The 24,394-nt window shown below is 42.6% G+C and overlaps 1 protein-coding gene across 1 annotated transcript; it reads right to left on the bottom strand.

Annotated features, from left to right (window-relative positions):
• Positions 1 to 2,657: 2,657 nt before the first annotated feature.
• LOC132882802 (C-C motif chemokine 3-like) lies at positions 2,658 to 11,646 on the bottom strand. Its single transcript, XM_060915921.1, has 3 exons — positions 11,528 to 11,646; positions 3,076 to 3,187; positions 2,658 to 2,916 (listed from the first exon to the last, which is right to left on the bottom strand). The coding sequence occupies exons 1-3, from the start codon at positions 11,586 to 11,588 to the stop codon at positions 2,799 to 2,801; spliced, it is 291 nt and encodes a 96-aa protein (XP_060771904.1). The 5' UTR covers positions 11,589 to 11,646; the 3' UTR covers positions 2,658 to 2,798.
• Between the last annotated feature and the right edge of the window lie 12,748 nt (positions 11,647 to 24,394).

The raw sequence follows: 24,394 nt of genomic DNA, 5'->3' as shown, positions 1-24,394 counted from the left end.
AACATATCATCATCTACAGTGCATAATATCATCAAAAGATTCAGAAAATCTGGAAGAATCTCTGTGCGTAAGGGTCAAGGCCGGAAAACCATACTGGGTGCCCGTGATCTTCGGGCCCTTAGACGGCACTACATCACATACAGGCATGCTCCTGTATTGGAAATCACAAAATGGGCTCAGGAATATTTCCAGAGAACATTATCTGTGAACACAATTCACTGTGCCATCCGCCGTTGCCAGCTAAAACTCTATAGTTCAAAGAAGAAGCCGTATCTAAACACGATCCAGAAGCGCAGACATCTTCTCTGGGCCAAGGCTCATTTAAAATGGACCGTGGCAAAGTGGAAAACTGTTCTGTGGTCAGATGAATCAAAATTTGAAGTTCTTTATGGAAATCAGGGACGCCGTGTCATTCGGACTAAAGAGGAGAAGGACAACCCAAGTTGTTATCAGCGCTCAGTTCAGAAGCCTGGATCTCTGATGGTATGGGGTTGCATTAGTGCGCGTGGCATGGGCAGCTTACACATTTGGAAAGACACTATCAATGCCGAAAGGTATATCCAGGTTCTAGAGCAACATATGCTCCCATCCAGACGACGTCTTTTTCAGGGAAGACCTTGCATTTTCCAACATGACAATGCCAAACCACATACTGCATCAATTACAGCATCATGGCTGCATAGAAGAAGGGTCCGAGTACTGAACTGGCCAGCCTGCAGTCCAGATCTTTCACCCATAGAAAACATTTGGCGCATCATAAAATGGAAGATACGAGAAAAAAGACCTAAGACAGTTGAGCAACTAGAATCCTACATTAGACAAGAATGGGTTAACATTCCTATCCCTAAACTTGAGCAACTTGTCTCCTCAGTCCCCAGACGTTTACAGACTGTTGTAAAGAGAAAAGGGGATGTCTCACAGTGGTAAACATGGCCTTGTCCCAACTTTTAAATGAAACTTGTGATGAAATTTAAAATCACCTAATTTTTCTCTTTAAATGATACATTTTCTCAGTTTAAACATCTGATATGTCATCTATGTTCTATTCTGAATAAAATATGGAATTTTGAAACTTCCACATCATTGCATTCCGTTTTTATTTACAATTTGTACTTTGTCCCAACTTTTTTGGAATCGGGGTTGTAGTAATTAAGATCTATAGGCTATTAATGCACTTGCTCTAAAGCGTTATTGTTTCTATAGTAACAGTTCATTCACAGGGACTTGTACAGTGGACGCTAGGGATGTCCCGATCAGGTTTTTTTGCCCTCCGATCCGATACTGATCATTTGATTTTGAGTATCTGCCGATACCGAGTCCCGATCCGATACTTCTTATAATCCATAAAAAATAATAAAGACGAGGAAAGAAACGGATCCAGGATGTTCCTCATTTTTTTTTTTATTTAACACCTTATTTTAACATCCAACAACTCCGTTAGCAAACAGAGCACTTACGTGAGGTAGTTTGAACAATAAATAAATTAAAAACATAACCTTAAAATACCTGGCAGGAATGTAAACAAATTTAAAAAAAAAAAAAACCTGCCACAGTGCCAGTAATTTGCTTTTAAGAACGCATCTCACAGTGGTATACAGTAATTTCAATTAAGGAAATGAACGTTTTTCTTGATGAAAACAAGCATTTCTACCCTTTCAGGTTTGAGCCTGTTTTTGTCATCCAACACGTTTGCAACAGCACTAAAAACTCGCTGTATTGTGTCGGGTGTTTGTTTTTCAGGCGCCGTATCAGGTTTGTTGTATTAAATGCGGCCCTTTCCTGTCCACTCCTTGAAATTCCAACTTTACATATTTCACAGTTTGCTATGGCAATGTTGTCATCAACTTTGAAATACTGCCACACCGCAGACATGCTTTGCTTTCCGCTTCGAACTGCTTCCATGTTCAACTTTGCCGGCAACAGGCAGCCAATAACCAATAGCCTCTCTGCTACAAAGTGACGTCATGCCGCACGTGTTGATGTTGCTGTGTTGAGACAAGAGGTCTGGTCTCACTCTGTGCCAACGCATGGCTATTGATGTGTTAAAAATGAGAATATATTATATAGATATATATCCGATCCCTGATCGGGAGGTAATGCCCGATTCCGATCGAGTCTGAAACCACGTGATCGGGCCCGATTTCCGATCACGTGATCGGATCGGGACATCCCTAGTGGACGCTCCACATAAACATTAAAAAAATGTGTGTAATTGTTGATATGGTGAAAATTCTGTAAGGGGATGTTGACCTAACATCAGTTTTGTCACAGTGTTTGTAACAGTATTTAATATACTAACTGTTTAAACATATCCATGGAATGAATGACAGGATGTTTCTAAAGTGAACCTTGATCCTGATTATATACTGCTGTATGTGTAACATGGAATTGCACATAGTGATCCAACTTTGTTTTCTGAATATTCATAAACTCATTGAAATGTTGAACAGGTCTCATAAAAGAGTGCTTCTTTAACACTTTCTTTATCAAGAAGCAAATCTGTTTCTTTTTTAATATTCACGTAGCTATTAAAGTGTCATTATATACAAACAAGATTTTTTTTTTAAATATGAGTTTATTTAACAGAAAAATGATGATAATGAGGAATACAAATGTACTTTAATGAAGTATGGAACAAATAAAATGAATTTATGCCAACAGCCTGCATTTCAAATCAGTGATATAGTGCCAAAATCATTAAAGCAAATGTTTATGTTCAAAGATGATATTTATACCTCTGTGCAAAGCAACAAACTATAGATGGATGAAAGGCGCATTGCAGAAAATATAATTAAGATTTATTCCCTTGGTGCAGTTGAATTTCCTAACTGCTGTTGGTCAATTTTCTTCATTGCTCGTTGCACCCACTTCAGACTGGGGTTGCCACACACCCTGCGACCATTAAATAAGGAAAAACTGTAGGAGATGAGAAAATCTGGGTTAACAACAACACAAAATACATTTTCAGAATATCCAGAAGAACTGCAGTTCTCAGGATCAGGACGCTAAGTTACAATTTAACACAACTGTTATTCTGAAATGAATAAAAATAAAGATTATGTGGTGAAAGCTTACATGACTCCATGATATGAACAGTCAGCCCTTGTTTCCCTGTAGTCTTGAATGATTCTCACAAGGATTACATCCTTGGCAAATATGAAACAGCATTCTTCTGCTCCTTTTGCATCTGTGTGAAAACAGTGATTCATGTATTGAAAGTATGGACTTATCTTTGTGTATACCCGACATTTTATGCTTTTTGTATGTATGTTTTACTTGGAAAGGATGTATGTGATAAGCCTTTAATCCACCTTTTAGAATAGAACTTTACTTTATCAGTGATGCTGAAAGACTGATTATGTACACTGTATTAACATTTCCAGGTGAAACATACAGTAAAAGGTAAAAATGATGGTAGTATGAGAGTATACTCATGCTTCCCTCTTCCCGCACCCCCCACCCCAAAATAAATAAATTATATTCCATAATATATATATATATATATATATATATATATACATTATCTCTATTCGCTTTATCCTGTTCTACAGGGTCACAGGCAAGCTGGAGCCTATCCCAGCTGACTACGGGCGAAAGGCGGGGTACACCCTGGACAAGTCGCCAGGTCATCACAGGGCTGACACACAGACAACCATTCACACTCACACCTACGGTCAATTTAGAGTCACCAGTTAACCTAACCTGCATGTCTTTGGACTGTGGGGGAAACCGGAGCATCCGGAGGAAACCCACGTGGACACGGGGAGAACATGCAAACTCCACACAGAAAGGCCCTCACCGGCCACGGGGCTCGAACCCGGACCTTCTTGCTGTGAGGCGACAGCGCTAACCACTACACCACCGTGCCATACGTATTTGGCATGGTGGTGTAACTTATTTATTTTGGGGTGGGGGGTGCGGGAAGAGGGAAGCATGAGTATACTCTCATGCTACCATCATTTTTACCTTTTACTGTATATTTCACCTGGGAATGTTAATACAGTGTATATAATGTGTGTGTGTGTGTGTTTACCAATAAGAAAAATTTCAAATTAGCAATAAGTCATGTTTTTGGTTACATCTGAAGCAGGGAGTTTTACATCCAATCACAGTAATGCACAGGCAACTGAGTGAAATCCCCACAGTTGTGGTCTTCACCAGTCTTGAAATAAAATCCCGAGTCTGCTATGTCTAAAGGCCAATTTATGCTGACAACCCAGTCCTCACAGATGGCGTCGCAGATGGCGTCTGCGAAGCCCCCCCCCCCCCCCCCAGACGCTCTGCGCGCACCTCCCAAAATTTGTGACCACCGCAGACAGCGTCGCAGACAAGAGGGCTCTGATTGGTCCACTCTACATCTACTGTACACGCACTTCTGCTTCCCTACTTTCCCGGTTTGGTTTGTTTTCATGACCGCCATTTTTAAAAACATGAGCGAAGATGGAGCAGCACGAAGAGCGGTTGATCAAGGAAGTGAGGAAGTACGTACATCTATACGACTCCAGTTCTAGTCATTATAAGTAACTGGAGGATAAATGCTCCACTAACCACACCCACCAACTACTCCTAGCGATTTCGTGACTTTGCGCCCCCTTGCGTTGTGGCGGTGAATAACATCGCGCACGCCTATTACTCCCCGCTCAACGATAAATTACAACTGTCTGCGAAAAGCTATCTGTGAAAGCCTTGTCGCAAGAGCATGCAGAGGCCCTAAGACCGAGACAAGACAGAGTAAAAAAATACAGTTCTTTCCAAAGACGACACAGAGACCTTCAAAAAGTGGTCTTGAGAGCAGACTGGAGTACTACAACACGATGATATGGTGCAAAAAGCACATTTTTATAGAATTTGAGAAAAGAATCAACCGGAAAAAAAAAAATCGTGGTGCACTTTCTTTTCCAAGAAGTTTTTGGGTGCACAAACATGAATAGTGCCCCCTGGTGGCAAATTTGAGTGAAATTCCATCAGTGACTGCTTGGTCCCTCTCTGAACCTATGATTTGTGAGATTTGTGATGATAGATGGGAGAAGAAGAATAATGAATGAATGAATGAATGAATGAATATCCTAACAAAACAAGTGTTCCAACACCTTCAGTGCTTTGATCTTAGATTAGATTAGATAGAACTTTATTGATCCCTTTGGGCGGGTTCCCTCAGGGAAATAAAATATGAGGTTTTAAATTTTGACTTAAAATACAAGCACATGCATTACCTTTCTAATATCAGGAAAAAAGGAAATATTAGTGATGGTGTTTCACAGCCATGCTGATATTCACTACAACAGCACTCTTGCTTGTGTGATATTGCTGAATTATTATCCATACAGGCCACTTTTTTGATGGAATAAAAACATATGTTCTATTCCCTTCTAGCAGGTTTCATTGATTTGGTTTGATAGCATGCAATATTGTTAGCATATCGCTTATCATACATGTATTATATCACGTTACCCAGTGGAGAATGAGCGTTGAATTTGGTTTACGATATTGAATGGTTGTCAAGACAACATGACGTCATACCGTACATTGGAGCTGATGTGAAGATTCAATGAGAGTTTTCTGCTGTGCATGTACAGAAGCATTTCGTTGTTCATCCACAGCACCTGCAGTAAACTGTCGCAGTGAATTGAAAATGCCATAAGATATGTATTACCAGTGGTTAAATTGGCTTTTGTAAGGAAGGGGAGCCCTTCTTCACTCACAGTGGTCAATATCTCTCAAAACATTTTTATTTATCACACCATCGGTTTAATACATATTTTATCAGCTTATGGCCTACTTATTTATATCTCACATCAATGCACATATTGGTAACTTATTAAGGCAAGGCAAGGCAAGTTTATTTATATAGCGCATTCCATACACAGTGGCAGTTCAATGTGCTTTACAGAGGTAAACGCAAAACAGTAAACGATAGAAAATAAAATTACATAAAATAAAGGGGGAAGAAGAGAGAAAAATAAAAATAATATAAGAATTAAACAATACTAGAAATAAAGTAATAAAATGAAGTAAAAGTTCAGTAAAAAAACAGCAGAATAAAATGGAATAAAAGTTAAGTAAAGTTTAAAACATGTAAAGATGACGATATTTATCAGTTAGCAGAAAGCATCTGAGAACAGCTTGGTCTTTAGTCTAGATTTGAAGCTGCCAACAGCAGGAGCATTTTTAATGTCCTCTGGGAGTTGGTTCCATAGCTCTACTGCATAGTAGCTACAAGCTGCTTCACCACACTTTGTTTTAACAACAGGTTTTACCAGTAAATTTTGCTGCTGCGTTCTGGTAGATCTGATTGGGTTAGGCCGCTGCAACATATCAGAGAGGTAATTGGGCCCTGTACCATTTAGAGATTTGTACACCAGCAGCAATGCTTTAAAGTCAATTCTGTAGCTTACTGGAAGCCAGTGAAGGGACCTTAGAATTGGAGTAATGTGCTCTGTTCTTTTTGTTCGTGTGAGAACCCTAGCCGCTGCATTTTGAATCACCTGAAGTCGTTTGATGGTCTTTTTTGGCAGGCCTGTGAAAAGGCCATTGCAGTAGTCAACCCTACTAGAGATGAAGGCATGTATAAGTTTTTCCAGATCATTTTTTGACATACTGTAAGTCCTTTTAGTTTGGAAATGTTTTTTTAGGTGATAAAATGCCGATTTAGTGATTGCTTTCATGTGACTGTCAAAGTTTAAGCCTATGTTTCACCATCAATCTACACTGTAATTTGTAAAACTTATTCACAATATACACCATCAATTCACATATTAGCAATAGTTATTTACATCTCATCAATCTACACTATTATTTGCATTACTTGTTTACATCTCACACCATCAATTCACATATTAACAATAGCTATGTACTGCAAAAATAGCTATGACACGGGACCGATGCTCACACTCTCTCCGTCGCTCCCCCCGTCTTGCCGTCACTCACTCACGCTGTCTCTGCCACTGGTTCTGGCCGCTTCTCCCACTCACAAGTGAAATTTGAGAGTGTGAGACGGGGAGAAAGAGAGAGTGTGATCAGTCCCGTGTAGTATTTTTGCAGACGTATACCTTAACAGACGACCTCTATCTCGCTCATCATCAAATCATTTTGTCTTTAAAATGATAGCTTCTTTAGTGTGAATGAAAAAAAAAACGACTTAGGGGAAATTTTATATCACTCGCAGGCGTGCAAGGGCCACTATCTAAATACAGGAGACTCCCAGGGCATCCGGGAGACTCGGGATGTCTGAATCATTTACTTTTGTTATTTAGTCTAGTCTCAGTACCCCACAACAACCTCATAACTTTGGCAGAGTCATCAGAAAATTTCTGGAGGTGGCAGGTCTCCTTGCAGTAGCTGAAATCAGTGATGTAGAGAGTGAAAAGGAAAGGAGAAAGGACAGTCCCTTGTGGAGCCCCAGTGTTGCTGATCACTCTGTCTGACACACAGCACTGCAAACACACATATTGTGGTCTGCCAGTCAAATAATCTACAATCCAGGACACCAGTGGGGCGTCCACCTGCATCACTGTCAACTTCTCATCTGACAGAGCCGGCCGGATGGTGTCAAAAGCACCAGAGAAATAAAAAAAAAACATGATCTTCACAGTGCTGGCTGGCTTGTTCAGGTGGCCATAGACTTGGTTGAGCAGGTAGATGATTGCATCCTCTACTCCAAGATGGGGCTGGTAGGTGAACTGAAGGGGGTCAAGAAGTGGTTGGACCATCGGCCGGATCTGCTCCAGGATGAGTCTCTCTAGGGTCTTCATGATGTGTGATGTCAATGCCATGGGCCTGTAGTCTTTGAGGTCACTGGGACGCGGCTTCTTCGGTACAGGGACAGAGCATGATGTCTTCCGCAGCACAGGGACCCTCTGAAGACCCAGGCTCATGTTGAAGACATGCTGAAGTACTCCACTTAGCTGGAGGGTGCAGGTCTTCAGGGCCCTGGGGCTAACACCATCTGAGCCTGCTGATTTTCCTGCATGGAGTCTCTTCAGCTGTTTTCTCACTTGCTCCTCGCTGACAATCAGTGTAGAGGTGACGGGTGGGGGAGGGATGAAGGTGTTTCCTGGGAGGGGTTGCTCAGCCAGGGGGTCTGTTGAGGAGGTGCAAGCGAGGTCCTGAAATGGGAATGAGGTTGGGCAAGAAGAGGCGGGGGAGGGGAGATAATGTGAAGTGTGTGGTTGTAGCCATCCTGCAGAAGAGTGGTGGTGGTGGGTTGGGATCACCCCATCGAATCTGTTGAAGTAAAGATTCAGCTCCTTCACCCTTTCCACATTGCCATCCACTCCTTCACTGCTGTTTGGTTTGTAACCAGTGATGTTTTTCATTCCACTCCATACCTCTCTCATGTTGTTCTGTTGGAGTTTCCACTCCAACTTCCTCCTTCCTCCTGTACTTTTCCTTGGCCTCCCTGATCGTTGCGCTCAGTTCACACTGTACTCCTTGCACCTCCTCCTTGTTGCCGGCTCTGAAAGCCCTCTTCTTCTCATTTAAGAGGGCTTTGATGTCCTTCGTTACACATGGCTTGTTGTTGGGGTAACAGCTGACAGTCCTAGCTGGGACAATGGTGTCCGCACAGAATTTGATGTATCCCGTGATGCACTCTGTGAGCCCATCAATGTCATCTCCGTGGGGCTTACACAGTGTCTGCCAGTCCGTCACCTCAAAGCGTCCCTGCAGTGTCTCGTTGGCCTCATCTGTCCATCTCCTCACCATCTTTGATGTGGTGGGCAGTCTCTTCACCAGAGGCACATACTGTAGCAGGGGGAGAGGTAAATCAGGTTGTGGTCTAACCTGCCCAGTGGGGGGAGGGGGGAAGAGCTGTAAGCCTCTTTAACATTAGCATACAGCAGGTCTATTGTTCTTCCCTCTCTGGTCGGACAGTTCACAAATTGGGTGAAAGTGGGAAGTGTTTTGTTCAAATTAACATGATTAAAGTCACCTGAGATAGCAATGAATGCGCTCAGGTGTTGAGTCTGTAGCCAGGGTTCAATAGCCTGTAGGCTTTGAAGATTTCATCGCTTTGCTGCCAGGGTTCAATGGGGGCAAGCTTTTCACTCTGCCACTGAGCTTCAGGGAGAATATCATCTCTCTGGTGCCCATACCAAGTTGCAAGCTCATCTTCATGCCCATGTTAACACCAGTGCTCATGCCAAGATTTAAGTCCATGTCAAGGTCAGAGTCCATGGACATGCCAATGCCTGTGTCCATGCCAATGTTCAAATTTATGCCAATGCCAAGATCCATACCCATGCTCAAGCCCAGACTCCTGCCTGAGTCCATGCCCATGCTGATGCCGGAGTCCATGGTGATGCCAGGGTCCATGCCCATGTTCAAATTCATGCCAAAACACCAGGGCCTATGCTCAAGCCCAGAATCATGCCTGAGCCTATGTCCATGCTGATGCCTGAGCCCATACCCATGTTCAAAATCATGCCCATGCTAATATCAGGGTCCATGTCCATGCTCAAGCCTATGTCTATGCCCAAGTCCAAGTCCCATCTGGAGCCCAAGTTCATGTCCTGTCTGGGACCCAAGCCCAGTCCAGAGCCCAAGCATGAGTCCATGCCCTGTTTGGAGCACAGTCTGGAGCCCAAGTCCATATCAAAGCCTGAGCCCAAATCTATGTCTGAGCTCACATTTCTGCCTGAATCCATGTCTGAGTTCACATCCAAGCCAGTGTCTTTGCCTGAGCCCCCATCCATCCTCTTGCCCCAGTTCAAGGCCCGGCCTGAGCCCAAGCCCCTGCCTAAGCCCAGGTTCCAGTGCCACATCCACCAGAGCCAGAGTGAAGCTCTGAGTGAATGTTTTCTCATGGCGGGCCCTTTATTCTGAGGCAGCCCAAAGAGGACTTTAGCTCCTGGAGGGAGGTCTTTGGGGGTAATTCTGTCACACCTTCACACACTCGAACTTGGTGCAGTTTGACTGCCCTGCTCATGTCCATGCATACAGAGCACATGGTCCTGGGACAACTGGATCATTGCACACACCTGTTGCTGATTTGGAGTGCAATCAGCTTAAAAAAGGATGCTGCCAGCACCAACACATTGCAAAGTATTGCTTTGATTATCAGTGTTCATGTTTGTTCTGAGCCATGTTTACATACTATGGTTTATGACTCTGGTTCTGTTTATTACTTTGTTTCAGTTTCATTTGTCAAAGTTTCATTCCTCTGACCTTGCCTCACGGTTTGTCTGTACATAGTGTATTTGTAAATAAAACCTCCCTGCACTTACATGCAACTCAACACCAAATTCCTGACAATAATGAGGAATACAAATGCACTTAGTTTTTTCAAACGTACGAGTAAAAATGTGGTCAATTCCAACATGAGACCAAAATCTTCAAAAAGTGGTCTTGAGACCGGTCTCAGTTTACAATTAGGAAAAAAATCCATCAAAAAAAGGTTAGGATGTCATTCCAGTGGTGTACCTGCCACAGTCCTACCAAAAGGCACACAAAGATAAATCCCACACCACCTGCACAGCCGCCACAACATCGCCAGGAAACATTGCTCAGAACACTGTGCCATGGCTCCACAAAGCGAGCACAGACGCACCACCACACAGGGCACTGGTATATGCCTTACTGCCTCCTCAGCCACCATGATACCACCAGGCAACATCACTGGGAACACCGTACCAAGCACAAAAGCATCACCACAAAGATCGCTGGACAACCGCAATGCTAAAAGAGCAGCGAGCTCACTGCAGTCCATAGCAAGGAGCACAGGCATCACTAACGACAAATCAAGGCCTGGAGGGAACCTATGCCCAAAACTGGGTCCAGAGCTACACCACAACCAGCAGACCATCAAACTACACAAACATAAAAAAGAAAAACAAAAGGGAATATACAATAAAATAAAAAGCTCCTGTGAGAAGTGGCAGCCAGAATGCGCATGGCGTACTCTCAACCGGAAACGGAAAACATGTTCCACGTATTTATCCTCTAGTGAACCAAAAGCAAACCCAAGGAGAGTACCTGGAACTCCCCACTAGTCAGACAGAACTGAAGAAGCCTTTCAGATGAGAGGTGAAACGTCTTCAATAATTTCAAGCAAGTCTAGTTGCCTTTTTTAATACCTATGGTATAGCCTTCTATCTTTTACATATTTCATATTTACATGATAATAGTATCATATTTCTATGTAAGTGACTTATTTCATACTGTGTATTTGTGTGTGACCAATAACATTTGATTTGATCTGAAATACTAAATGAACAGATGTACAAACACACGTTCATTGGTAACGTTATGCCTTTTAAGCAACCTGGTATGTTTTTACAGAATTCAACAACAGACACCTGAATGAGCAAGAAAAAAAAAAGTCATGCCTGAAAGATTAGTTATTTTTTATAATTCTTCTTTCAAGATTGTGATATTGAAAAACAAAACTGGCAATTTTAGGAATCAGAATTCACAACAATCCCAATTAAGTGCAAAACAGTAATGCACCAGTTGAAGTTGGATTCAGCAAATACAGACAATAATACAAATGAAAATAGATAAGAAATTCAAAAGATGGACTTTATCTTACTGTTGGCCATTGTGAATGACTGAAGGCAGGCAAGACCCAGCAGGAGAAAAGGGAAGATCATGACTGCTGATGGTGATGATGATGGTGATGATGATGATGATGATGATGATAAGGATGACAAGCACGATGTGAACAGAATCGTATGAATGCAAATATCACCATGGCAGTGGTTTTATTATCTGATTAGAGGCGTGGGAGTCTGGGGTTTCAGTGTGTGTGTGTGGGTGGGTGAGTGGGTGGTGGTCAGTTTGTTGGCAATGAAATGTGCCTCAGAGGGGAAAAAACACTTCTTCCACAGGAAACCCAGCTGTTGTGTTTACAGAACTGAGCAGTACACTTCATACCCAAACTCACATCCCATGTATAAGAATACTGCAAACAATCACACACAATAAATACATGGAGAAAACTCATTACTTTAATAAAACAAGCACGTAATCATTAATACTTCTTAGAATTGATGATAATTGTGTTCTTAGCATTGCTTTATATGAAAGTAGGTGAAAGAAGTAAATCAGAATAACCTGATAGTTTAACTTAATGGATTTCAAATCAGCAATTCTGTTAAAACAAGAAAGAAAGTGATCAACATTTATAAAGAGTATGGGAACTAAAGGTCTGAACATCCGGGGAAACATAGCAGGCCATGATGAAAAACAAAACTACCCTCAGTGCTAAATATGCTGCTTGTGGTTAACAGGAGCAAAAGGTGTTTGGGTGAGAAAGAGATAACGATCAGCATGCTAGCTGTCACGCACAAGTTGCACACAAAGTCTGCATACTGAGCCTGAAGGTCAAGCACACACAAAATAAAATTCTTATTCCACTAGCTTTGCGTTGATCAATGAAAATCAAGAGGTTTCATTAATTTTAATTAAATTGTATTTGCATTGATGTTTTAAATATGCACATTGTCACAAACCAGCTTTGCATTACATTACAGGCATTTAGCAGACGCTTTTATCAAGAGCAACGTACAACATACCCAGAGCAGCCTGGGGAGCAGCTGGGGGTTAGGTGCCTTGCTGAAGGGCACTTCAGCCATTCCTGCTGGTCCATGGAATTAAACCAGCAACCTTTTGGTCCTAAAGCTACTCCTCTAACCATTAAGCCATAGCTTCCCCTTTTACAGAAATCCATATATAGATTCACATCTCTTCAAGGTCAAGGTCAATGCTTTTTTATTGTCATTTCAACCATGTACAGTTAAAATGAAATGATGTTTCTCCAGGACCATGATGCTACATTAAACATCACAGGGCTACAAATCTACATATAACAACATAAAGTGCAAGTGTGCAGTGAGTGCAAACATTGCAGACAATAAATTACACAAACAACATAAAGTGCAGACAACAAGAACAGTGCAAAAACGACAACTAGCACAAACAGTATATTGCCAACCAGTTCCAGTATTGCTAACCTGCTACTGTTACTGCGCAGAAAGTTAAGTGTGTATATTGGGGTAGTATATATAAAATAGAATAACTTGTGTGTGTGTGTGTGTGTGTGTGTGTGTGTGTGTGTGTGTGTGTGTGTGTGTGAGAAGCATTATAAACATTGGTAAGTAATAGTGCATTATTGTTCACTGTGCAAAGATTGCAGTGGGATTGGTGTATTCAACAGTCCGTGAGAATCAGTCCAGTCCCTCAGAGTTCAGGAGTCTAATGCCATGTGGAAAGAAACTGTTACAGAGTCTGGCTGTGAAGGCCCGAATACTTTGGTACCTTTTTCCAGATGGCAGGAGGGTGAAGAGATTGTGTGACGGGTGTGTGGGGTCAGCCACAATGCTGGTGGCTTTCCAGATGCAGCATGTGGTGTAAATGTCTGTGATAGAGGGAAGAGAGACTCCGATTATCTTCTCAGCTGTCCTCACTATCTGCTGTAGGGTCTTGTGATCTGAGACGGTTCAATTCCCAAACCAGACCTTGATGCAGCTGCTCAGAATGCTCTCAATCGTCCCTCTCTAGAATATTGTGAGGATGGGTGATAGGAAATGGGTTTTCCTCAGCCTCTGTAGGAAGTAGAGATGCTGTTGGACTTTTTTGACTATGGAGCTGGTGTTGAGGGACCAGGTGAGGTTCTCTGCTAGATGAACACCAAGGAATTCAGTGCTCTTGATATTCTCTATGAGTAGGCTGTTGATGTACAGAGTAGAGTGGTCACTCTGTGCTCTTCTGAAGTCAAAAACCATCTCTTTGGTTTTGTCCATGTTCAGAGACATGTTGTTGACTCTGTATGCCGCATCATCGTTCTTACTGATAAGACCCACCACAGTCATGCCATTGGCAAACTTGATTATGTGATTCGAGCAGTGAGTTGCTGCACAGTCATGAGTCAGCAGAGTGAACAGCAGTGGACTAAGCACACAGCCCTGGGGGGGGGGGGCAGTGGACAGTTTGATGGTGCTGGAAGTTCTGCTTCCAATCTGGACTGACTGAGGTCTCTCAGTCAGGAAATCCAGGATCCCTTTGCAGAGGGAGGTGTTCAGGCCCAGCCAGCTCAGCTTTCCAATTAGCTGCTGAGGGATTATTATGTTGAATGCTCAACTGAAGTCTATGAACAGCATTCATATGTATGTGTCCTTCTTGACCAAGTGACTAAGGGCCAGATGAAAGGTGATTGGTATGGCGTCATCTGTTGACCAAGTACAGCGATGTGCAAACTGCAGGGGGTCCAGTGAGGGAGGCAGCAGGGTCTTTATGTGCCTCATGATGAGCCTCTCAATGTACTTCATAATGATGGTTGTGAGTGCAACGGGATGGTAGTCATTGAGGCAGGACACTGAAGACTTCTTCAGCACTGGGATGATGGTACTGGTCTTGAAGCACTTTGGAACAATGGTATTGCTCAGGAAGATGTTGAAGATGTCAGTGAGAATATCTGGCAGCTGGTCCGCACATCCTCTGAGCACTTTACTGGGGATCTTGCCTGGTCCAGCAGCCTTCCATGGGTTAACTCTGCATATTGTTTTCCTCACAGCTGTGGTCAGACGCAGCACCTGGTCATTGGGAGGAGGGATGGTCTTCCTCATTGTCACACCGTTCTGTGCCTGAAACCTTGCATAGAAGCTGTTGAACACATTTTGAAGGGAGGCATCATTGCACAGGCAGGTGGTGTTGTCCTTATGAGCAAGCCAGGGATGACCTCTTTGTTTCAAACTATTTTCAGGTGAAAGTAAATAATGTATGCTCTAAAAGTCATAAGAAGTCATCAGAAAATGTCATCTAATTTGAATAATTTGCATACTCAGTGGATTACCATGAAGATTTCCTGAAGAAATTGAAAATGAAATCAAATAGAAAAGAATAGAATAGGATAGTTTTATCAGAGTATACAACAGATTATAATTTAATTATTATAGAAAGACAATATTTTTGGTTATGGGATCACAAACTATTTAAATATTTGCGAAATATTATAATTATATCCACTTCTATCCCCTCCATGAATCACCTCCTTGTCAAGTTGGAGGGATTTGAGTGCCCAAGTAATCCTTAGAGCTATGTTTTTGGGGGCAACTTACTCAAGGCCGACTTGCTCATTGGTCCAAGGTGAGGGGCCAGGCTAAATGTGATTCACTGGATCATAGGAAGCATAATACCTTGCCCACAACAGGGATATTTGGGCCCTGCCTTGGAGCCAGATTCCCCTTGAGTTCTTTAAGGCTCTGGATGTTGTTGGGCTGTCTTGGTTGACATGCCTCTTCAACATTGTGTAGAGGTCAGGTACAGTGCCTCTGGATTAGTAGGGTGGTGGTCTGCCTTTTTAAGAAAGAGGACTGAATGGTGTGTCCAACATTAGGGAAATCACACTCCTCAGTCTCCCTGGAAAGGTCTATGCTTAGGTGCTGGAGAAGAGAGTCTATCCATTCGTCAAACCTCAGATTCAGGAAGAATAATGTGGTTTTTGTCCTGTTTCAGGAACACTAGAACAAAATTTTATCTTCACAAGGGTACTGAAAGGTCCATGGGAATTTGCCAAACCAGTCTGCATGTGCTTTGTGGATTTGGAAAAGTACAAGTTTGCATACAGGGTGGCATAGTGGTGTAATGGTTAGCACTGTTGCCTCACAGCAAGAAGGTTCTAGGTTCAAGCCCAGTGGCTGAGAGGGGCCTTTCTGTGTGGAGTTTGCGTGTTCTCCCTGTGTCTGTGTGGGTTTCCTCTGGGTGCTCCAGTTTCCCCTGCAGTCCAAAGACATGCAGGTTAGGATAATTGGTGGCTCTAAATTGATCGTAGGTGTGAATGTGAGTGTGAATGGTTGTTTGTCTCGATGTATCAGCCCTGTGATGACCTGGCAACTTGTCCAGGATGTACTCCACCTCTCGCCCATAGTCAGCTGGGATAGGCTCCAGCTTGCCTGTGACCCTGTAGAACAGGATAAGCGGCTACATATAATGGATGGAAGTTTGCATACAACCATGTTCCTCATTGTGTCTTGTCGGGATACTTCAGGAGTATGGTGTACTGGACCTGCTTGCCGTGGGCTATTCAGTCCCCGTATATCCAGAATGAGAGCCTGGTTTTTATTGCTGCCAATAAATCAAACTAGTTCTTCATGTGTGTTGGACTCCATCAAGGCACCTCCAAATCTGAGGCCATGGTTCTTTGTTGAAAAGCATGGATTGCCTGCTCCAGGTTGGGGATGAGTCATTGTCTCAAGTATCTCGGAATGTTGTTCCCAAGTTCCTGGGTTCTTGTTCCCGGGTGGGGGAAAAATGGAGCAGCAGATCAACAGGTAGGTTCATGCAACTTCTGCAGTGATGTGGATGCTATACCAGTCTATCATAGTGAAGCTGAGCCAAAAGGTGAATCTGTTGATTTCCTATTCAATCTATGTGCTTACCATCACCTATGGCCACAAGCTTTGGGTAGTCACGAAAATGAAGCCAAAAGATTACACATACAAGGAATGAGATTTCTCTGAAAGGTGTCTGGACTCACCCTTAGCACCTGTGCACAGTGCCAAAACCAAATGGTTTTCTGACCATGATTTTACTGTGCTTGATTGGCCAGCTAACTCATCTGACCTGAACCCCAGAGAAAATCTATGGGCTATTGTCAAGAGGAAGATGAGAAACACTCGACCCAAAAATACAGACAAGCTGAAGGCCTCTATCAAAGCACCCTGGGGTTCAATAACACCTCAGCAGTGCCACAGGCTGATCACCTCCATGCCATGCCCCATTGATGCAGTAATTCATGGTAAAGGAGCCCCACCCTAGTATTGAGTGTATAAATGAACATACTTTTCAGAAGTTGGACATTTCTGTATTGTAAATTCTTTTTTGATTGATCTGAGGAAATATTCTAATTATTTGAGATACTGGATTTCTGATTTTCATGAGCAAAAAGTCATAATCTTCAAAATAAAAAAAAAAAAGCCTTGAAATATTTCACTTTGTCTGGAATGAATATAGAATATATGAAAGATTATCTTTTTGAATTAAATTATAAAAAATAATGAACTTTTTCACGATATTCTAATTGTTTGAGATACACTTGTACCGGTATGTGTGAAATATTAAACCAGCTTCTTTCTGGGGTTGGACGTCCCACTAAGCACTGTTGGATCAATAATGTGGATGTAGAAGCTGCATCACACCACCAAAGAGAGACTGGTGAGCTCTCAGTCTGAAAGAGTTACAGAGTGCAGCAGCCGAGAATGCAGTGAAGGCGTGCAAGACAACCATTTCAAGGGATAATGAATAATTGAGAACTATAAGGGAGGATGGCTAGAAAGAAACTGATGCTCAAGAAGAGTCACATGAAAGCAACCCAGTAAGGATGTTTTTGTTATAAGACTTTCTTATATCTTTCCCCCCCACCTCTATGTGGGGCTGATGTGGTTAGGTTGAGCCAAGAGGGTGAAGGAGCTTTCTCAAGGGCCCAGCAGTGGCAGCTTAGTGATGCTCATGCTAGAACCCCCAATCCTCTGATCAGCAACTGAGAGTCTTAACCTTAACCCCTTGAGCCACCACTGTCCCCTTTGGTGTGATGAAATTGCAATACTGTATTTTGGCAAGTTTGAACGCGCTGTGTGTGATATAAATCTACTGCAGCGCATACCTCAATTAACACCATCCCTATAGTGAAACATGGTGGTGGTAACATTATGTTGTGTGGATGTTTTTCATCATTCGATCCTGGATTTCATATCAAAATTGAAGTGAGAATGGCTGGAGCAAAATACTGTGGGATATCACAAGAAAATTTGCTTTGATATGCTTAAAATTAAATAAAAGAAATAAAGGCCAAATCAGTGAAGGAGTGGTTAAACATAAAGGTGAATATCCTACAGTGGCCAAGTCAAAGTCCAGATCTGAATCCCATGGAAAATCAGTGATCCAGTTTGAAAATTGCCATCAATAAATAAACCTGATGAACCTGGAGCAAATCTGCCAGGAAGAATGGGTGAAAATCCCAAACAGTATGCAGAGCTGGGAGGAGCTTACCGCAAAACACCTGCAGCTGGTTTTGCAGCAAAAGGTGGTTCTATGAAATACAAATCTGAAGGGGTTGAATACTCATGCAAGCAGCAATTTTAAACATTCCATTTTTCTTTTTTTCTTTTTTTTTTAGAAGTCCAAAGTGTGGGGGCCTACTCTAACCCTCTGAGTGTGGTCAGTTAGGAAGTCCTTTATCCAAAGGCAGGTGAGGTGTGGAACTCCCAAGATTTCCATCTTTATTGGCACAGGAAAAATAATGATAAAGAAACATTGGGTAAATAGTCTGCTGGAGTTGCAATGCTCAGCACGGCCTGGAGGTATGATCAGGATAATCATCAGATCATCAGAGTTTCACTGTCTGACCACACAGAGCTGCTGAGCATGCTTTGCAAACATAACAACCTTTGAGATAGAAATCTTTATTGTCTTTGTAACATGTACAATGAAATTAAATTAAAGTGCAGACCTTGATCAGTGCAACATAAAAGGGGGAAGTTATAAAATATATACAAAAATATTAAATTATATATATATATATATATATATATATATATATATATATATATATATATATATAAAATACTTTAAAAAGAAAGAATAAAAACACAGCCACACAATACAAAACATCTAGACGCTTGCAGCATTCAGTGTGCTATGGGGAAGAAGATGTTTCTCTGTCTGTTTGTCCTTGTTTTAAGTGTTCTGTATCATCTGCCTGATGGCAGCAGTTCAGACAGTTTATGAACCGAATGTCATGCGTCTTGCAGAATCTGTTGAGCTTTCCTGAGGCAGCGGGAACTGTGTAGTCTTTCCAATGGGGGGAGAGGGCAGCCTACTATTTTCTGGGCATCCTTTATGACTCCCTGGAGCGCCTTCCTCTGTGTGATTGTGCAGCTGGTGTACCACACATGGAGACAGTAAGTTAGGGCCTTCTTTACCAGTACTGTTGACATGGTGCCCCAGGTTAGTTCCTCTGAGATGTGGACACCCAGGAAGCAGAAATCAGAAACCCTCTCCATGCTGTCCCCGTTGATGAATAAAGACTGAATTGTTGTTTTCTTCTTCCTAAAGTCCACAATTAGCTACTTGGTCTTTGTCGTGTTTAGGAGCAGGTTGTTGTCACTGCACCATGTTGCCTGCTGCCCCACCTCATCTCTGTAGGCAGACTCATCCCCTCCAGAGATGAGCCCCACCACTGTGGTGTCATCCGCAAATTTGATGAAGATGTTGCTGTGGTGGGCAGGGGTGCAGTCATTAGTGTAGAGGGTATAGAGCAGGGGGCTCAGAACGCCACCCTGTGGGCAGCCAGTGCTGAGGCTGATAGCCGTGGAGGTGTGGGGGCCTACTCTAACCCTCTGAGTCTGGTCAGTTAGGAAGTCCTTTATCCAAAGGCAAGTGAGGTGTGGAACTCCCAAGGCTGACAGTTTAGACACCAGTTTGTGGGGAAGGATGGTGTTGAAAGCAGAGCTAAAGTCCACAAAGAGCAACCACGCGTAGCTCCCCTGCTGCTCCAGATGGGTCAGTGCAGCATGAAGGGCTGTGACTATGGTGTCCTCAGTAGATCTATTAGCCCTGTATGCAAACTGGTGTGCGTCAAAGCTGGGAGGGATAAATGACATGATGTGACTGCGGACCAGTTTCTTGAAGCACTTCATCACCACAGAGGTGAGTGCTACTGGCCGGTAGTCATTAAGGCTGGAGATGGTCAGTTTTTTGGGCAGGGAGACTATGGTGGAGGCGTTCAGGCAGGGTGGGACAATGGACTGGGACAGGGACTGGTTGTAGATCTTGGTGAGGACCCCAGCCAGCTGGCCCGCATTGTCCTTCAGGATGCGTCCAGAGACGCCATCAGGTCCAGCAGCTCACAGTGTGTGCCTCACCTCACCCTCCTCCACTGTGAGAGTGAAGTTGCCTTGGGCCATTGTGTCTGGTGTGGCTGCCTCTGGTGGTTCCCCTCAAAGTGGGTGAAGATGTTCAGCTCCTCCGCCAGTGAAGTGTCCCCATCAGCCATTCCAACATTGGTCCTATAATTGGTGAGGTGCTGGACTCCCTGCCTGCTGTTGTTGCTGTCCAGATGCCCCTCGATCCTCCTCCTATAGTCTGACTTGGCCTTCCGGATGCCTCTCTTCAGGTTGGCACGAGCTGCACTGAAGAGAGCCATATCACCAGTCCTGAAGGCGATGTCCCTTTCCTTCAACAGCCGCTTGACCTCCCTGGTCATCCAGGGCTTCTGATTGGGATGGACCCGGATGTGTTTGTCCACTGTGACAATGTCCATGCAGTACTTGATGTAACACAGAACATGGTCAGTGAACACCTCCAGGTCTACATGTTCAAAGATATCCCAGTTGATTCTGTCAAAGCAGTCCTGCAGCTGCTGAGAGGCTTCATCAGGCCAAGTTTTAACAGTCTTAATTGTGGTGGGCGCAGTTTTCCTGATAGGGGTGTATGTGGGGAGTAAAAGCAGAAACATATGGTCCAACTGGCCCAGGTGTGGAAATGGTCTACTCCGGTAGCCCAGCTTGATGTTAGTATAGACCTTGTCCAGAGTGTTGGCTCCCCTAGTAGCACACTTAACATGCTGGTGGAATTTGGGGAGCACTGCTTTTAAGTCCACGTGGTTAAAGTCTCCTGCTGTGATGCACACAGTGTCAGGATAAATGCTCTGCTGACTGCTAATGCTGCCATACAAATGTCCAAGAGCCAAGTTAGCATTAGCATCTGGTGGGATATAAACAGCAGTGATCATGACCACAGTAAACTCCTTGGGAAGGTAAACGGGTCTGCATTTGACAGTCACATACTCCAAGTCCAGGGAGCAGTGACTGTCTACAGTCACTCTGTTAGTGTACCAGGTGTTGTTTATGTACACACACAGCCCCCCTCCTCTGCTCTTACCAGAGTCACTGGTTCTGTCATGACGCTGTGCTGTGTAGCCCGCTAGCTGGATGGCAGAGTCCGGAATGGATGAATGAAGCCAGGTTTCTGTAATCAACAGGATGCAACTGTCCTTGACGATGTTGTTTGTTGCAACCTGAAGCCTTAGTTCATCCAGTTTGTTTACAAGGTATCTGGCGTTGGTGAGGAATATGCTGGGAATCGGTGGTCTGTGTGGCTGCCTCTGTAGCCCCGCTAGCGTGCCGGCCCTGCAGCCTCGTTTCTGCTTCCTCTCCCTGTGCTGCCTCCACCTCCTGCTTGCAGGGATAGTAATCCAAGGGGAGCCGGGGCTCCTTGCTATGAACGCCAGAATGTCATGTGAGCGGAGAAATTCGGCTGTAATACCCCACTTGCTGCAAACTCCAATCTTCAGGAGATCATGTTGACTATAAATGTTGTTCGCCCAACAGAATGTAAACAAAACAAAAACCAACACACACAAACAGCCATCCAAAGCACTGAAAAGGAAAACATCGAGGTGCTGCCATCATTATAATGTTTTCACTCAGTCAATGAGTATCTTCACCTTTTCTGTCACTGTGCCTCATTTATCAACCCAGATCCAAATTCACTCAAAAATCCATCACATCAGATAACCCCACTCCTTAGAGCTCTGCATTGGTTACCTGTCGGGAACAGGATGATATACAAGATCTGTCTTTTTATGTTTAAGATTTCCAAAGATGTTGCACTTCAGTAGCTTTCTGAGTTGATCCAGCCTTACAAGGCTACTCATAACCTGCGATCGTGAAACAAAAGTCTTTACTTAGTACCTGTATCCTGGTCGTAACCTTTGGTGATAGAGCTTTTACTGTTGCAGGACCGAAATTTTGGAATTCTTTACCAGAAGAATTGAAAAACTCACAAACTGTTGAAATTTTTAAGTCGAAATTAAAGATGTATCTTTTTAATATTTAACACGAGATCTCGTAGAATATGTGCATATATAGAGTTTTTCTACCATTTGTTTATATTATTATTATTATTATTATTATTATTATTATTATTATTATTAAGCACATTTATACACCTGATTGTCAATGAGTTACTGCAATTTTGTACTGTATATATTCATGTATCTCTTTGTTTACATTGTTATTTTTGTTTTGTATGGATTTTTATGTCTTGTCTACGCCCCGTCTTGTGATTTATACTCACCCATTTCCTGTACTTCCCTTGATTGTCTCCTTCGTCTCCATGAAGTCTTACCATTTTGTCTTTAAGTCCATGCCTGTTCTCTAATTTAATATGTTTGGACCTAGTATGAACTTTGATAATGATTATTGGAGTTCCCTACATAAACACCGCACCATTTTCTTCACTTGCTGCCAATTTCAACTCTCTGCACGTTACAGCTACACACTGCTTCATCATTAGGCCAGCTGCTGCAGGATATTAAAAATGTTTGACATTAACGTGACACTGATGCACCACTGACAAACCTCAATTCAATCAGGCTCACGCAGGAAGTTCTCACAAAATTAGACTGGATTAAATCTTCTTTCCCAGGAGAAGCACAACTTCATGACACTAATGCTCACATAATAACATTATCATGCTTTCTTTATGAAGTTATGACCAGTTTTATAAATCCAATTTAAAATCATACATAAATAAAGTTAATCAGAGTTAATTTAGGTTCTGCTCAGAGATGTTCGGAAGACTTGGAACGGGCAGGAAACTGTGCAGTCATTTATCTGATTTTTTAAAAATCTGTAACTACTGTAACCAAAGAATAAATAGAAACATAAACAGGTAAACAATAAACAAATAAATAAATTGCACAATATCAAAAGTATTATGGTCCAAACTTGATGGTCAGTGGTGATTTATTTGAAAATGAGTTTTCCAGTTGACCAAGCAGAAACAATCATAAAGCTTTAAGTCATTGTCAGGCACTCTCCTGTGTTTCAAATTATATTTAAAATAAAACTGGGGAGAGACGAGCTGCAGCGTACTCCTGTAATAAATGTCAAATAAATGTACCTACTGATATTAATTCATGGTTGAAAAAGACGACTGGTCTGAAAGAGAGAAGGGACATTCCACCAGATGTCAATTTGCTTGTTGTACCACTCCCAAATTAAACTTAATTTGTTATATCTTTTCAACACTGATTATAATAACACACATATTTAACTGTTCAAAATGTTAAAAGGCTACATTATTTATTTTTTTACAAGGTTTGGAAGTGGGGCGGCACGGTGGTGTAGTGGTTAGCGCTGTCGCCTCACAGCAAGAAGGTCCTGGGTTCGAGCCCCGTGGCCGGCGAGGGCCTTTCTGTGTGGAGTTTGCATGTTCTCCCCGTGTCCGCGTGGGTTTCCTCCGGGTGCTCCGGTTTCCCCCACAGTCCAAAGACATGCAGGTTAGGTTAACTGGTGACTCTAAATTGAGCGTAGGTGTGAATGTGAGTGTGAATGGTTGTCTGTGTCTATGTGTCAGCCCTGTGATGACCTGGCGACTTGTCCAGGGTGTACCCCGCCTTTCGCCCGTAGTCAGCTGGGATAGGCTCCAGCTTGCCTGCGACCCTGTAGAACAGGATAAAGCGGCTAGAGATAATGAGATGAGATGAGATGAGGTTTGGAAGTCAAAGATGGCTGCATTTTTTTTCAGTCCTGTTACCAAAACTCAAAGTAACAGGACTGAGTTTTTAGCCTAGGATTACATGGAATTAAGCCACATGGCGTCATTGCTAATAGCATGACCACACTTAGCACATTCTAGTGATTTACCAAAAATCTGTATTTTTAAAATAAACAAATATCATCTAAGAAATAATTTAAGTAACAGGACAGTATGTTGACATTGACCTTATCAGTCAAAGTTAAAAAAAAATCATCAAATATACAGAAAAGTAAATGAGAGAACTAAATTTTGGTCTTCCCATGGCCTTCAGAAGACACAACTGATGTAACTTCCTGTTGAGCATGTGATTTATGGAATGTTCCAAATTTGTCAGATGGGGTAATATGTTTGGGTAACAGGACTGAGTGAAAACCCAGGGACACGACTAAAATGTGTATTTTAACTAAGATATTGTGGATTTCTTATGAAAAATATATTTAAACCATGGATAGGATATGGAGTCACACAACAGTGCAAAAGAAATACTGTTTCTGAAGGATTTTAATCATAATATTTCATAGTTAAGTATAGAGTGCGGGGACAGGTAACACATGTTATTTTTCAGTGTTTTAGGTGATTTTTATGAATCCTTACAATTATATATCTTAAATTTGAAATCAGATTAATGTGCAGGACATTCTGTGTAATAAGGAAATGTATTTTAAAGTACATTTTTATGTGCATTTATACATATAATTTTCTAGGGACGAAAATGGCACCGATTTGGTGGAATGGCTCAGAACATGAGGAAGAAGTGGGCTTCAATCTTCACATGTCAGGGTTGCTGGGAGTCAACAGCCTATGCTGGTGAATTTACTAGCTCATAGCATGTTTAATGAGGGAGAAGCATGATGCA

The sequence above is a fragment of the Neoarius graeffei genome, chromosome 1 (assembly GCF_027579695.1).
Source record: "Neoarius graeffei isolate fNeoGra1 chromosome 1, fNeoGra1.pri, whole genome shotgun sequence".
Taxonomy (NCBI): domain Eukaryota; kingdom Metazoa; phylum Chordata; class Actinopteri; order Siluriformes; family Ariidae; genus Neoarius; species Neoarius graeffei.
This window is presented reverse-complemented; position numbering and strand designations above follow the sequence as displayed.